At 48.2% G+C, this 14,669-nt stretch overlaps 1 protein-coding gene across 1 annotated transcript in view; it reads left to right on the forward strand.

Annotated features, from left to right (window-relative positions):
- The first annotated feature begins 1,520 nt into the window (after nucleotides 1–1,520).
- Nucleotides 1,521–14,669, forward strand: part of ARHGAP31 (Rho GTPase activating protein 31) — a 94,482-nt gene continuing 81,333 nt past the window's right edge. Inside the window, exon 1 of the mRNA XM_081860064.1 lies at nucleotides 1,521–1,641. Within this exon, the coding sequence (XP_081716190.1) occupies nucleotides 1,542–1,641 (100 nt within the window). The 5' untranslated portion in view covers nucleotides 1,521–1,541. The remainder of the gene's footprint in view (nucleotides 1,642–14,669) is intronic.

The raw sequence follows: 14,669 nt of genomic DNA on the forward strand, positions 1-14,669 counted from the left end.
AAAGGCACCACAGTTTCTGCTGTGCCTCGTTCCCAGAGGAAACACAAACCCTGGTTAAGCACCAGGAAGCCCTGGAATCTTGCACCGCTCGGAGGTTGTGCTGGCGTGCAACAATATAATATTATTGTTTGGGTGCTGAACACACTTTAGAAAAGTGAGGATGAAAGCTGTGCAGTAATATCCATACTTTTAAGAGGGTAGCAGATTGCTTCTTGCTAAATGATATATTTTTTTACACTGCATCCATACTGCGGAGGGGCGGGCTGTGAGGTAATTGATGGCTGGTTTCTGATCTGAAGGGGGACGGCAGCCGGGGGAGGCGCTGGACAGAGAGAATCTTCTTGCTGCATTTACCTTTCTCTTCACTTGTGCCACAACTCTTTTTGCTTGCCCGATCCCCTTTTGCACACAACGCAGGACAGAGAAGAGCACTCTGTCCCAAGTATGACGTAAGATGCATTTGGGTTGAGAGTGGTGCTGTGGCAAAACAACAACAACAACCACCCAATAAGTAGAGCTGGGCATTTATTGAAACCAGTTATGCTCTTTCTCCCCCCACCCCCTCTAGCCCCTCCCTAGGCCTTTTTCAGAGCTGACCATTTGTGGAACAGGAAACGTCAGAGCTCGGAGCTGCTGCAGCCTGACTGAGTGGAATTATTTCCTTTCAGGCTGTCCCGTTACCTTTTAGTTGGCAGGACGTCCCCGCCTCTCCCTGCTCTGAACAGCCCCCTTCACTCTCTGCCTTCCCCCCCACTCCTACACTTCTCTCTCTCTCTTCACTGCCAAAAAAGTCCATCCTCCGCCCCCTCCTCAGCTAACTTCCTTCCAGCATTTCCTGAGCTGGATAATCCCAGGATTTGTAAAAACAGGGGAAAGGGGAGAGCGAGAGTGAGGGCACTAACTTAGGGAACCCAGCCCTTGTTTCTCCTAACATTGTCCAGTGGCTGCAGGGGGTGGAGAAAAACACCCAGGGGTGTAAAAAGTAGTGGGCTTGCCTTTCTCTCTGTCATTCTGCTCTTTTCCCTCCCTCTCTGTCTTTTTACAAGTTCGTGGAAGAATCATTTTGCAATCTCTACTGCCTGAAGGACCCATCTTGACATACTTTTGATTGCCGGCTTGGATTGGTTCTGGAGGTTCCTGGGACCTGACAGCGAAGGAAGAGGGAACTTCAGCTAACATCTGCCCCATTGCTACCAGTCTCCCTGAGGCATTGCTTCATCACCACCATCCGCCTCCCTCTTTGCAGAAGCCTCCTGAACTTGGGCTATGATCTCTCTGCTGCTGCCTGCTGGAGATCTCCGCATTGTCCTGACCTCTCCCTTCTGCAACAGAAGCAGCCGCAGCAGCAGCTTCACATCTGGTGGGGATTAATGTGGAGACGTCCAGCTGGAAGTTCTTCTGGACTTTCGATGTGGCTGACCGGAAGCGGGACACGGGCGACGGCGAGGGTCTGAGGGAGTGGGGGAGCTTTGCACTTGTCTGGTGCAAAGCGAGGGGGTGGGGGGGAAAAGAAGGAGGGGGGCTCTTTTCGGAACCAACTCATGAAGAACAAGGGAGGAAAGCCGAAAGTCAAGAGGAAAGGAGCCACAAACGTCTTCGGCTGTGATCTGACAGACTATCTGGAGAGCACAGGACAAGATGGTAATATTTATTTTTAAAACAACAACAACAACCAAGGCCTTATTCTTGCTTTCTCTAGAGATGGGTCTCTTGCAGTGCCTTTTGAATGGGAGGATTAATTGTCTACAGAAATAAAGCAGGGAATGGTTATCTGGTGTGGATAGGACTTTAGTGTCTTGTTCTCTCAGTGACCAACTAGCAATGTGCTTAGTTCAGGGAAATGTTTTGCTGTGGGAGAGAGAGGAAGATTAACTATTTGCCATCAAGTCTCTTAACTTGAGGCACACAGAGAAAGGATACTTTTCAGTTACTCAGAGGTGGGGTGCGTGAGCACGAGGCTTCAAGATTGCTCCTTAGGATGTGGCCCTTCCATGTTTCGCAAGACTTTCCCTGCCCCCAACCACAGGATGCCACAGAATCAATGGAGACGGGAGACAGACAGCAGTTCTCAGAATAAAGGTTGTAATGAAGATGTAACGGTGGCTCTTAGGCCCAAGCAAGGCTCCCCAAATTTTCTTACTTGTGAGACAGGGATGTGGGAGAAGGATCCGCCAAAGTGGGAGCACAGCAGCTGGTGCTTCTTACTAGAAACCCCCACCCCTTGCCTACAATCCTTTTTCTCAGACGAGCATATGATGTGTCAGACCGTGGGAGGTGGCAGTGCCAATCTGCTTTTCAAGCGGACGAGATAGGAGAGAGAAGCAGAGAACATTTCTTAAAAGTGGGCTGGGTGACGCAAAACATATTGCCGGGTCTTTGGAAGGTAGAAGGATTCGTCTCACCTTCTTCTTGGAAACTAATATTTGATGAGAAATCACTTAGGATTCTTCCCCTCCTGCCATCTGCATCCACATGACGTTCCCAGTTTAGATTTATTTGGTTTCCTAAAACTCAGACTTTCCGGGTGAGGCAGCTCCTTGAGCAACATTATTAGGGTGTTTATTCAATAAATGTGGGTGACAGTCATTACAGATGCCTCAGAAAGGAAGTGTATTCATAATAAACGAAGGGACTTTGCTGTTACTCAGTGTTGTGGGCTGCCAGAGTACATGACGTTGTTCTCGTGTTTCCTCTCTTACACAGGCACATTATACAGAGCATGTGTTTTCCCCCCAGATCAGTCCATCAAGCTAAGCTTAATTCATTTGACAAATGTTCATGGCATTTGTGTCGCTGTCTACATTGCAACTGCTGCCTAAATGCAGCCACTTTTAGGTTGCCGTTTTTCTCATTTGGCTGTCCATAGCAATACTTCAGGCCCGTTCATCGAGGAACCTGAAGGATGAACTGCAGGGGGAGGTCTAAGTTTTCCCAAATCAGGCCTCAGCAACTTGGGACCCACAAAATCAAGCATTGTCCACGAGCCATGTTAAATGTGGATTTACGCGATTTGCCTGCCTACTGCGCTGTTCCTCTGAGGCCTTGCTGCAACATTAGAGTCAGGGTCTTTTCAGTTGTGGTCCCTGGACAGCAACAACAGCAACACCCACACAGCAACATCCCAGTCCCATCAGCCAGCAAGGGATGATGGGAGGAGTAGTCCAGCTACATCTGGAGAGCTCAACATTGGCCACCCTTTGTGTGTGGATAGCAGTAGGCTAGATAGGCCAAAGGTCTGTTTTGATGTGGCAGCTTCTTATGTGAGTATTTTCTAACTGGCTATGGTTTTAGTTCTCCGTTGTTGTTTTGTTTACTTGCTTATTATTATAATGCATTTCTTTAATGGATGTAAGCTGCCCTTGGGGCTAAACGTGGAGAGAAAAGTGTCTTAATAAATAAATGTATTGTTTTCTGTGTGACGCCCACCTCCTCCCGCCCTGGGTTTTTGCAGTCTCAGAAGGGCAGCAAATGCTGAAGATTTACTGGTCCCTTGTGGCCACCATACATGGCTTTGTGGGTCTCCAGTTGCGCTGCCTTCTCGATTCAATGTAGCCAGGAAAACAGAAACAAGAAGGCAGCTTTTATTTATTTTGAAGAAAGGCGTGATGGGATCCTGTATATTCTCCAGCGACTGCAGACTTCGTCATCGGCTTCTTTTGCAAGATGGCTCGGTCTACCAGCGTGGTCTGTTGTGAGGAGCAAAAATGGGCAAAAGTGAATTCCTTTTCATGTTTGCTGAATGGCATGTCCCATTGGCCAGCAGTGTGTGATCTAGTAATGAAAGACTCCATTGTTACAGGAGCCATTAGAAGGATGTGAGTTAGATCATAGGGTGTAGGTTAAATCTTAACGATAACAAGAAGCAGAAGAGATGTGGGAGTTTTTATTCCTTTGTTCTGCGGCAAGGCGAGGAGGTGGAATAATATTAAAGACAAATCTGCTCTCTAGGTAGCTGTGAGGGCAGGCGGGGGTCAGATGTCACTAGCATGAGACTTAGAAGCCTCCAAATTACCCTAATTGGAGCCCTTGAGTTGAAATGGCATCATATGTGATGGGCAACCATCTATCAGGGGAAAGCGTTTGTTCAGACCCTCCCCACCATTGGGAGCCAAGCAATAACCTTGAAAGCGGGAGCGTTCTACCTGTTTCAGTTATTCACTTTGCCTCCTGTGTGGAAAGGGTGGACAATACAGATGGATCTGGCCACAATTTTTTTTTTTGCTTTTTTTTTTTTTTTGTAAAAAACGGTTTTAGGATTCCTTTGAGATTTTGTTTCTTCAAGGAGCTTGAACATATGATATGGGGCTAGAGCAGAGGTTTCCAATTAGCTAAGTGCTGCGAACCCCCTACTTCTCATAAGCCAAGCCATGGACCCCCTACTTTATCTCTGCAGTAGTTTTTGTTAATGTGAATGGTGCCAATTGGACCACCATTTGGGAACCACTGGGCTAGAGCGTTTCCTCTTCTTATTCAGAGTAAAGCATTCAGATGTGGGGCTCTGTGAGGAAGAGGTGGGGAACCTGTGACCTTCCAGTTGTTGAACTGGCACCACCCCTGACTATTAACTCTGCTGGCTGAGCCTGGTAGAAGCTGGAGTCTAACAACATATTATTATTATTATTATTATTAATAATAATAATAATAATAATTTATACCCCGCCCATCTGGCTGGGTTTCCCCAGCCACTCTGGGTGGCTTCCAACAAAACACTAAAATACAATAACCTATTAAACATTAAAAGCTTCCCTAAACAGGGCTGTCTTCTAAAAGTTTGGTAGTTATTTTTTCTGTGGAAAGTCATTCCCTTACTTCTTGGGAAAGTGAGTTTCAAACTGAAGAGGTACTTTCTTTTGCCTGTCCCGAGTCTTCCACTCAAACCAGTTTCTTCCCTTGATTGAGTTGTGTGCACTGGTACTTCCAGCTCTCATTATGACTTAGGGAAGGGCACTTAGTAGTTTGGTGGCTGGGAGAGAGATCCCAACTAAAACAAATGTCTAGATGGAGTCACAGGAAGTGGTTTGGCAGTTCTATACAGCTTTCTTCCTTCTAGGTCATCTCTTAGCAATCACCCTTGGCTTATGTAAAGCAGCAAGGGAGAGGGGAGAGACTGGGTTGCTAGAACTGCTTACTTTTGGCTGAGATGTCAATCTAAGTTCATGCCTGCTCTGCCACTGAAGAGCACAAATGTTGCTTTTGCCCCTACTGCAGAGGCTGGTGGGCTTTTCCATGGTGAAACTGTTTGCGGCAAACAGTTCCTGCTCTGATGATTGGCAGGTGAAGGAGAAGCACAACGAGCAGGCTTGCGGAGGCTTTCAGAACAAATGAATGGCACACAGTCATCTGATAGTGGCATGGCCACTATCATGACTTGCTCACCTGGAATTTGAGGCTCCCATAGCAAAAGAGTTTGCTCCTCCTGGATTGCATCCAGACAATCACCACGTTTCACTTTTCTTTGTTTTCTACCTTTCTTTTTTCTCTTTTGTGTGCATCCGTGGGGGTGCACAGAGATTTCTCATGCGATCTGTGCAGATCAGCAGAGGAGCAGGGAAAGGGGCAATTTCTTCCTCACTGTTGCCAAGCCCAGCATTGAGATGGGAAGCAAAATTCCACCCTCTCTGCTCTTCAGATAATGGTCTTGAAGAGTAGAGAGGGCATTATTTTCCCTGCCATCACAGTGCTGGGCTGGGTAAGGTAAAGGGACCCCTGACCATTAAGTCCAGTCGTGGCCGACTCTGGGGTTGCGGCGCTCATCTTGCTTTATTGGCCGAGGGAGCTGGCGTACAGCTTCCGAATCATGTGGCCAGCATGACTAAGCTGCTTCTGGTCAACCAGAGCAGCACATGGAAACGCCGTTTACCTTCCCGCTGGAGTGGTACCTATTTATCTACTTGCACTTTGACATGCTTTTGAACTGCTAGGTTGGCAGGAGCAGGGACCGAGCAACGGGAGCTCACCTTGTTGCGGGTATTGGAACCGCCGACCTTCTGATCGGCAAGTCCTAGGCTCTGTGGTTTAACCCACAGCGCCACCCGCGTCCCTTGCTGGGCTGGGTACAGAGCATTAAATGTCTCTTCACCCAGCCCTGCACCATGAGGCACCCTTAAGAATAACCAAGGAAAGTCTCTTCTCCTCCTTCTCCTTCTCCTTCTCCTTCTCCTTCTCCTTCTCCAAGCAACCGTCTAGTCATTCCCAGGATGTGGAAAACATTGGAATGCTCAGGAAACAGGAAAGAGTGTTCCAATCTGCAATGTTCAAGTGGCCAGGGAACAATGGTCCTATGCTCCTTGCTGCAGCTGGCACATTGGTTCAGGAGCCTGAATGCCTTATGTTTAAGGTGCTGCCACTGCTGGTGCCTCTACACCCTGACCTGGTAAAATGGGTGAGGATCTGATAGACCAGCAGAAAAGTCTAGGTGAGCCAGAATGGGCACATGGGCTGATGGTTCAACATCTCTGCTGTAAAACATGTTCTTACTACATGAAGTAAGAACTTACTACTCTGCCCTGCCACATATTGGCTGCTAGCAGTGTGTACCAACAGAGAAAGCAGCCACTCACTTGGCTGTTCATACATTACAAAATGTATGAGTTACAAAAGGAAGAAGAGAAACCAATGAATGTGAAAGAGAAGGTTTCAAAAGTGGAAGAGCCAGAGGTTGAAAAATCTAGAGCGCCTCGAGAAGAGGTCATGATGAGCTTTCTTTCCTCTCCTTTTCCCTTCCTTGTTGGAAGTGGCTTTTAAGCTGGTACCAAGTACTTGCTGCTAGCAAGCTTGGCTTCGAAGTGTAGTTTGGGGTGTTGAACAGTGTGAAAAGGAGTGTGCACACAACTCATCACAAACCAGCCTTTTCTTTTTTGCACTTCTGGTGCAAATTACGTGCAAGACAGCAGCTGTGCTGGTAGCCATGTGTCTTGCCCATGGAGGTATGTTAAAATACGCCCCCATACACACAACAGCAGAAGGGTCAAAGGGAGGCATACTGGTTATGCCACAAGTGCATCCACCCTCTCATTTTCTTTGAAACCACGTCAACTCCCAGAGGTGTTTCCCCTCACAATGTTAGGGATTTCTTACAGCGACTTAAAGTTTTATGATGATTAAAACACCTTGGCACCCCTTCTCCATTGCTCTCTCCTTTAAATGAAAAAAGGAAATTTCTCAGCTTCTTTGCATCCCTTGTGGTAGCAGATACTTTCTCAAGCTTTCTTTTGCAACCGGAGATGGAAACTTTGTCAGTTCCTTTTTTAAAAAAACCAAACAAAAACAAAATGTTATTAATCCCTGACATCAGCAATGTAAACTGGAATTCCTTGTTCTGCAGCTTACTCTGGAAACAGCACATTTTTTTCTTGGGCTGCCTTGTCCGCTCAGAGCCAAGCCCACAATTTCTTCCTCAAGCAAATGGAACACTTACTTAACTCTCTGGGCATTTATGCTAAGTCAGGCTTTTAGAATTTGGTGGTTGGATGATGACTGAGCAAACAGACACACAGTCCCATCCTATTCACGTTGGGTCAGAAGTAAATCTCATTTTGCATAGCCTGCAGCTGCAGTTCTGTGTGCATTTACTTGAGAGTAAACTTCATTAGACACAGGGGGTCTTCTTTCTGGCTGACGTTAATAGATTCCCATTGTATAGTTTTGAAACCCAACACTGAATGTAAACTGAGCTCAGCCTGAAACAGTTTAATGAAACATCAAGGAAGAGAAGGAAGAGGCATTCACAGCCGCAAATAGAAAATGGGATACCAGCCAGATTTTAGCACTGCCAAAAAGGATCCAGGGTCTTTGATGGATCACAAACTGAAGGCAAGGCAATGAGGTTACACTGTCTTATAAAACGGCAAATGGCATTTATCACATCAGCTTTTTTGTTAGATAAATGAACTCCTTTTATAAGGTACTGGAATCTGCATTGTAACTTTATTTCACTGGACAGAGAATTGTTTATATGTTTTGAAAAATCATACAATTAATGTTTTTATTTTTATTTTTTAAAAAATACTATAAAAAACTATTTCTCTTGAGAATTTTCCAGTTGACATGAATATTACTCCTGCCAACAACCTTGGCTTCAACAGGATCATTCCTGAGTAGGCTAGACAAATCTTGACAGTTTCAGATTTCTTGTTTTTCTAGTCTTAAGTTCAGTTTGCATTTTTTTTAAAAAAAACCTTATTAAAATTAGTCAGCGTTTTAGTGCAAAATTATATTAAATACATATTTTTGTGAACAAAATGAGTCTAATGTATGCATTTTCTATGTTATTTTCACCATATATACATTTTTAAGGCACACTTTCCTCTTCATATACACATTTTGGCACACATTATTTGGTTGGAAGAATGCATCACAAAATTCACAGAAGTCCAAATTTCAAAGTATCGCTGTGTTTCGCTTCTCATATTGTTTCAGAAAGTGCAAATTGGGCAGTTTCGCATTAGAATTTGAAGCAAACTGAATTTCTCCTTCATCCCTACTCCTAAGTATCCTCTCCTGTGCTGTAGAGCCCAAAGGGCACCCTGGTTTTCTAGAGAACTTTGGACAATGAACCCAATTCAACAACGCCTGGGATGCAAGTGGTTGAAAGCTCACAGCAAACACAACTGAAGATAAGTTAGAGTACAGTAAGCCCACAACCTATGCTGGGGTTATGTTCTGGGAAAAGCCAAAATCCTGTACAGTCAAAACACATTGGGTGCAATGGTGGGTTAGACAGCCAATGTCTTTTTTTCCTTGAAGTCCACCCCTTTTCCGCCGCCCCTTTCTATTTTTTTTATTATTTTTTTGCCAAGCATGTACAACTGGCAGAAGCCTGTAAATTGTGAGTTTACTGTACATATTTGTGCCTCTTGTGTGGTGGTGATGGCACTGGAGAAAGCTTGCCTCTCCACTACTATTGCATCCTCAAGTAGCCACCCAGCAGAGCTGTGTAGAGTACTTAGTGGGCTGGTGAAGTCTGGCCCTAAACTGGGATTATCTGGACGGTCAGAAGCCTTCAGTTCACTTACAATGTGCTTGAGGATTAATTCATTCAATGCTGTCCCAGTATTGCTGCCGTAGTCAGTACAGTTTCAGAGGAGGTGTCTTGAGCATCATCTAAGCCTGCTGTAGGAGAACTGTTTTGGCCATTGTGGCCCCCATACTGACTAGGGACAAGACCATGAAGAATAATTCTCTATTCCTGAGAACAAACTCTCTCACTCACATATAGAAGAAAGAATGCTAAGGTTCTGTTGGCATAATTATAAAGTATAAATTAGGGGCATTGGTCAGCTGCCACATGTATTGGGGAGGGGGCGTACCAAGCTTTTTCTTCCCCAGTGCTACAAATCCCTTAACATTAGGGAATGGGCCATAGCTCAGTGGTAAAGCATATATTCTGCATACAAAAGCTTCCAGGTTCTATTCCTGGCATCTCCAGGCACAGCTGGGAAACACCTCTGTCTGCCCAGGAGGACTCCCCTGAGTGAGTGCTGGAGGGTCCTGCTCTTGCCACTTACCATCTGGCCTGGGGCGGGGCCTGACAGGCCTCATAAGGACTGCTTGGTGCTTGCTGCCTGCTGCCCAGGAGGACTCCCCTGAGTGAGTGCCTGAGGGTCCTGCTCTTGCCACTTACCATCTGGCCTGGGGCGGGGCCTGAAGCCTCATAAGGACTGCTTGGTGCTTGCTGCCTGCTGCCCAGGAGGACTCCCCTGAGTGAGTGCTGGAGGGTCCTGCTCTTGCCACTTACCATCTGGCCTGGGGCGGGGCCTGAAGCCTCATAAGGACTGCTTGGTGCTTGCTGCCTGCTGCCCAGGAGGACTCCCCTGAGTGAGTGCCTGAGGGTCCTGCTCTTGCCACTTACCATCTGGCCTGGGGCGGGGCCTGAAGCCTCATAAGGACTGCTTGGTGCTTGCTGCCTGCTGCCCAGGAGGACTCCCCTGAGTGAGTGCTTGAGGGCCCTGCTCCTTCCTGCCACTTACCACCTGGCCCAGGGCGGGGCCTGACAGGCCTCATAAGGACTGCGTGCTGCTTGCTGCCTGCTGCCCAGGAGGACTCCCCTGAGTGAGTGCTTGAGGGCCCTGCTCTTGCCACTTACCATCTGGCCTGGGGCGGGGCCTGAAGCCTCATAAGGACTGCTTGGTGCTTGCTGCCTGCTGCCCAGGAGGACTCCCCTGAGTGAGTGCTTGAGGGCCCTGCTCCTTCCTGCCACTTACCACCTGGCCCAGGGCGGGGCCTGACAGGCCTCACTAGGACAGTGTTACTGCAGGAGGGGCACAGAGTGTTTTTAAAATGTTTTTAAAAAAATTTCTTTTGGATTTTTTGTATGTGGGGGGTGGGGGTGGGATGGATGTTTGGTTGGGTTTGGGGAATTTTTTTTTTTTTTTTTTTGATCTTGTAATTTTTACATTTTTTGTTTGTATTGTTTTATTAGTTTTGTTTGTTTGTATAAGTTGTTATTTTGTTCTTAGGGGGAGGGGTCAGGGCTGCCGGGGAGTGGGCCCCAGCCCACAAAATGGCTGGGGCATGTTCCACAGGGGGGAATGCACTGGGACAACCGATCTCAGTGATCACGGGTAGGAGGAGGAGTTACGCTAAGACCAGACCATGTCATTACAGAGGAGGCAGGTTTAGTCGTTGTCTGAGGACTATTCCTGCCTCCGGGTCTGGTCCTGACCGGATGGATACTAGAATCAGCAAGGGATACCCACATGACCTGAAAGTGTTGCTGTGCAATGCCAGGTCAATGATTCATAAGACCACTGCCATCCATGACTTGATCATGGATGGAGGATTTGATCTGGCATGTGTAACAGAGACTTGGTTGGATGAAGCAGATGGGCCTGCCCTTGCCGCTGCTTGCCCACCAGGTTTCTCTTACGCACAGCAACCCAGGTCATGTGGGCGGGGAGGGGGGGTTGCAGTGATTTTTAGGAAGTCATTAGTCTGCACCAGGCGTCCTATTGGGAAGACCCAGTTTTCTGAGTGCATGTTCTGGAAGTTGGGCAATAGGGGCAGTACAGGATTCCTACTGGTGTACCGACCTCCCCGCTGCACCAAGGATTCCCTGCCCGAGCTGCTTCAGGTCGTGGCGGATATGCTCCTGGAGACACCTAGCCTGGTTGTCCTGGGGGATTTTAACATCCATGCCGACACGACCTTACAAGGGGCCGCTCGGGACTTCGTGGAAAGCATGGCCTCCATGGGGCTGTCCCTGAATAAGTCTGGCCCAACTCATAGCCACGGACATGCCTTAGACTTGGTGTTTACCTCTACGGATGCTGGTGATCTGACATTAACTAAAAGTGAAACAAAAGAAGTGCCATGGTCAGATCACTTCCTGGTGCAACTGGACTTCTCCGCAACCCTTCCCCTCCGCAGGGAGGTGGGACCGATTCGGATGGTCCGCCCCTGCCACTTAATGGATCCAATTGGCTTCCAGAGAGTGGTAGGGGATGCTCTATCCCAAGTTGATGGCCTTTCAGCTGATTCCCTGGTGGCCCGCTGGAATGCGGAGTTAACCAGGGCTATTGACTGTCTGGCTCCGAAGCGCCCTCTCCGATTGCATGGAGCCCGGACAGCCCCGTGGTTTTCCCCGGAGCTGAGGGTGATGAAACAATCGTTGAGACGGCTAGAGCGCCGGTGGCGGAAAACTCATTCTGAATCAGACCGGACACGGGTTAGAGCTCAACGTCGAGCCTACCAAGTGGCAATGGCGACGGCGAAGAGGGCCTTCTTCACCGCCTCCATTGCATCTGCAGAAAACAGCAGCAGGAGACTTTTTCAGGTGGTTCGCAATCTATCAGAACCACCTGTACCAACGGGGCCTGGTAGGGACCCCAAGATCTCCTGCAATGTTTTTGCAAAGTTTTTTGCAGATAAAATCGCTCAGATTCAGAAGGAGGTAGACTCCACCGTGGGAGCAGGGCCAGGGCGGGAGAGTGCTAGAGTTCTGTCTGGTCCTGTTACATGGGATCAATTCCAATCTGTTACCTCCGAGGATGTGGACAGGCTGCTTGGACGAGTGAAACCGACCACCTGTCTCCTTGATCCTTGCCCATCCTGGCTGATAAAAGCGAGCCGGGAAGGGCTGGGCGATGGGCTTTGCGGGGTGGTGAACGCTTCCCTCCATGAGGGAGCCTTCCCAGACCCGCTGAAAGAGGCGGTCATTAAACCGCTTCTTAAAAAAACATCTTTAGACCCGGCCAATTTGGCCAACTATCGCCCAGTCTCAAATCTGCCATTCTTGGGCAAGGTGATTGAGCGGGTGGTTGCTGAACAACTCCAAGCACGCCTGGAGGAAACGGACCATTTGGATCCCTTCCAATCGGGATTCAGGCCTCACCATGGGACTGAAACTGCCTTGGTCGCGCTGGTTGATGATCTCCGGCGGGCTAGGGACAAAGGTGAGAGCTGTTTCCTAGTTCTGCTGGATCTCTCAGCGGCCTTTGACACCATCGACCATAACATCCTTCTGGACCGTCTAGAGGGGCTGGGAGCTGGGGGCACTGTTATACAGTGGTTCCGCTCCTTCCTCCTGGGCCGTGTCCAGAAGGTGGTGGTGGGGGATGAATGTTCAGACCCCTGGGCTCTCACTTGTGGGGTGCCTCAGGGTTCTGTCCTCTCCCCCATGCTTTTTAATATCTATATGAAGCCGCTGGGAGAGATCATCAGGGGGTTTGGACTGGGTGTTCATCAGTATGCAGATGACACCCAGCTCTACCTCTCCTTTAAATCAGAACCAGTGAAGGCGGTGAAGGTCCTGTGTGAGTGCCTGGAGGCGGTTGGAGGTTGGATGGCGGCTAACAGATTGAGGTTGAATCCTGACAAGACAGAAGTACTGTTTTTGGGGGACAGGAGGCGGGCAGGTGTGGAGGATTCCCTGGTCCTGAATGGGGTAACTGTGCCCCTGAAGGACCAGGTGCGCAGCCTGGGAGTCATTTTGGACTCACAGCTGTCCATGGAGGCACAGATTAACTCTGTGTCCAGGGCAGCTGTCTACCAGCTCCACCTGGTACGCAGGCTAAGACCCTACCTCCCCGCGGACTGTCTCGCCAGAGTGGTGCATGCTCTAGTTATCTCACGCTTGGACTACTGCAATGCGCTCTACGTGGGGCTACCTTTGAAGGTGACCCGGAAACTGCAATTAATCCAGAATGCGGCAGCTAGACTGGTGACTGGGAGTGGCCGCCGGGACCACATAACACCGGTTCTGAGAGATCTGCATTGGCTCCCAGTACGTTTCCGAGCACAATTCAAAGTGTTGGTGCTGACCTTTAAAGCCCTAAACGGCCTCGGTCCTGTATACCTGAAGGAGCGTCTCCACCCCCATCGTTCAGCCCGGACACTGAGATCCAGCGCCGAGGGCCTTCTGGCGGTTCCCTCATTGCGAGAAGTGAGGTTACAGGGAACCAGACAGAGGGCCTTCTCGGTAGTGGCGCCCGCCCTGTGGAACGCCCTCCCATCAGATGTCAAAGAGATAAAGAATTATCTGACGTTCAGAAGACATCTTAAGGCAGCCCTGTTCAGGGATGTTTTTAATATGTAATGCTGTATTGTTTTTAATACTGATTGGGAGCCGCCCAGAGTGGCTGGGGAAACTCAGCCAGATGGGCGGGGTATAAATAATAAATTATTATTATTATTATTATGACATCCTGGAGAGCTGTAGATCACCCTTCCCCAATCTGGTGCTCTCCAAATGCTTGGGACTGCAACTCCCATCAAGATGGCCAATGGTCAGGGATGATGGCGGTGTAGACAGTATTGAGTTGGATGGATAATTGGCCTGACTCAATATAGAACAAATTCCTATGTACCACCACAAATTATTTATATGCCATCCATCTAACTGGGTTGTCCCAGCCACTCTGGGCAGCTTCCAACAAATTATAAACATCAAACTTAAAAACATCTGCCTTCAGATGTCTTCTCAAAATCATGTAGTTGTTTATCTCCTTGACAACTGATGGTAGGGCATTTCACAGGGTGGGTGCCACCACTGCGAAGGCCCCCTCTGCCTGGTTCCTTGTAAGTTCACTTGCAAAGGGCACCACCAGAAGGTTCTCGCTGCTGGACCTCAGTGTCCAGGCTGAGAGTGGAGATGCTCCTTCAGGTATACTGGGCCGAGGCCGTTTAGGGCTTTAAAGCTCAGCCCCACAGTCCCCTGTGTGACTCATAACATGATGAAAATGTTAAAGCTGCCCTTGGTTTCTGTTTTACATATGAGGAGCATAACACTTAGTGTCAGAGAAATGTAGGAAAATATCCAGGTCTCCTTCTATTCCTCCACAAACGTTCCCTAGGAGAGATTTTGAAATCTGGGCATTAGGCACACATGAGAAGGAAACTGGGTCTTCATGCTGTTTGTTGCATAGTTTGTACTTTTGTTCTTTGTTCTGCCAAACACTGATACTTTCTGTGGAGTCTGCATTTTGATTTGAGGAGAAGCTCTCTTTGAGCCAAACTCCAAACCTGCTGTCCAGATGTGAATTTGGGTTGTCTCTATCGTGGCTCCCCCCTCCCCTAACTGCATGCACATGCCTGTATTTTAATAGACTTTTTGACAGTGTGATATGTTCTTCTCTGGATATATATGTCTACGAGGGAGTGAGTGAATTTTGAAATTTTTCCTTGTGTACATCGTTGTATTGGCTTGTTACACAAATAAGGACAGATAGACT

This window comes from Podarcis erhardii (assembly GCF_964252035.2).
Source record: "Podarcis erhardii genome assembly, chromosome: 4".
Lineage (NCBI taxonomy): Eukaryota > Metazoa > Chordata > Lepidosauria > Squamata > Lacertidae > Podarcis > Podarcis erhardii.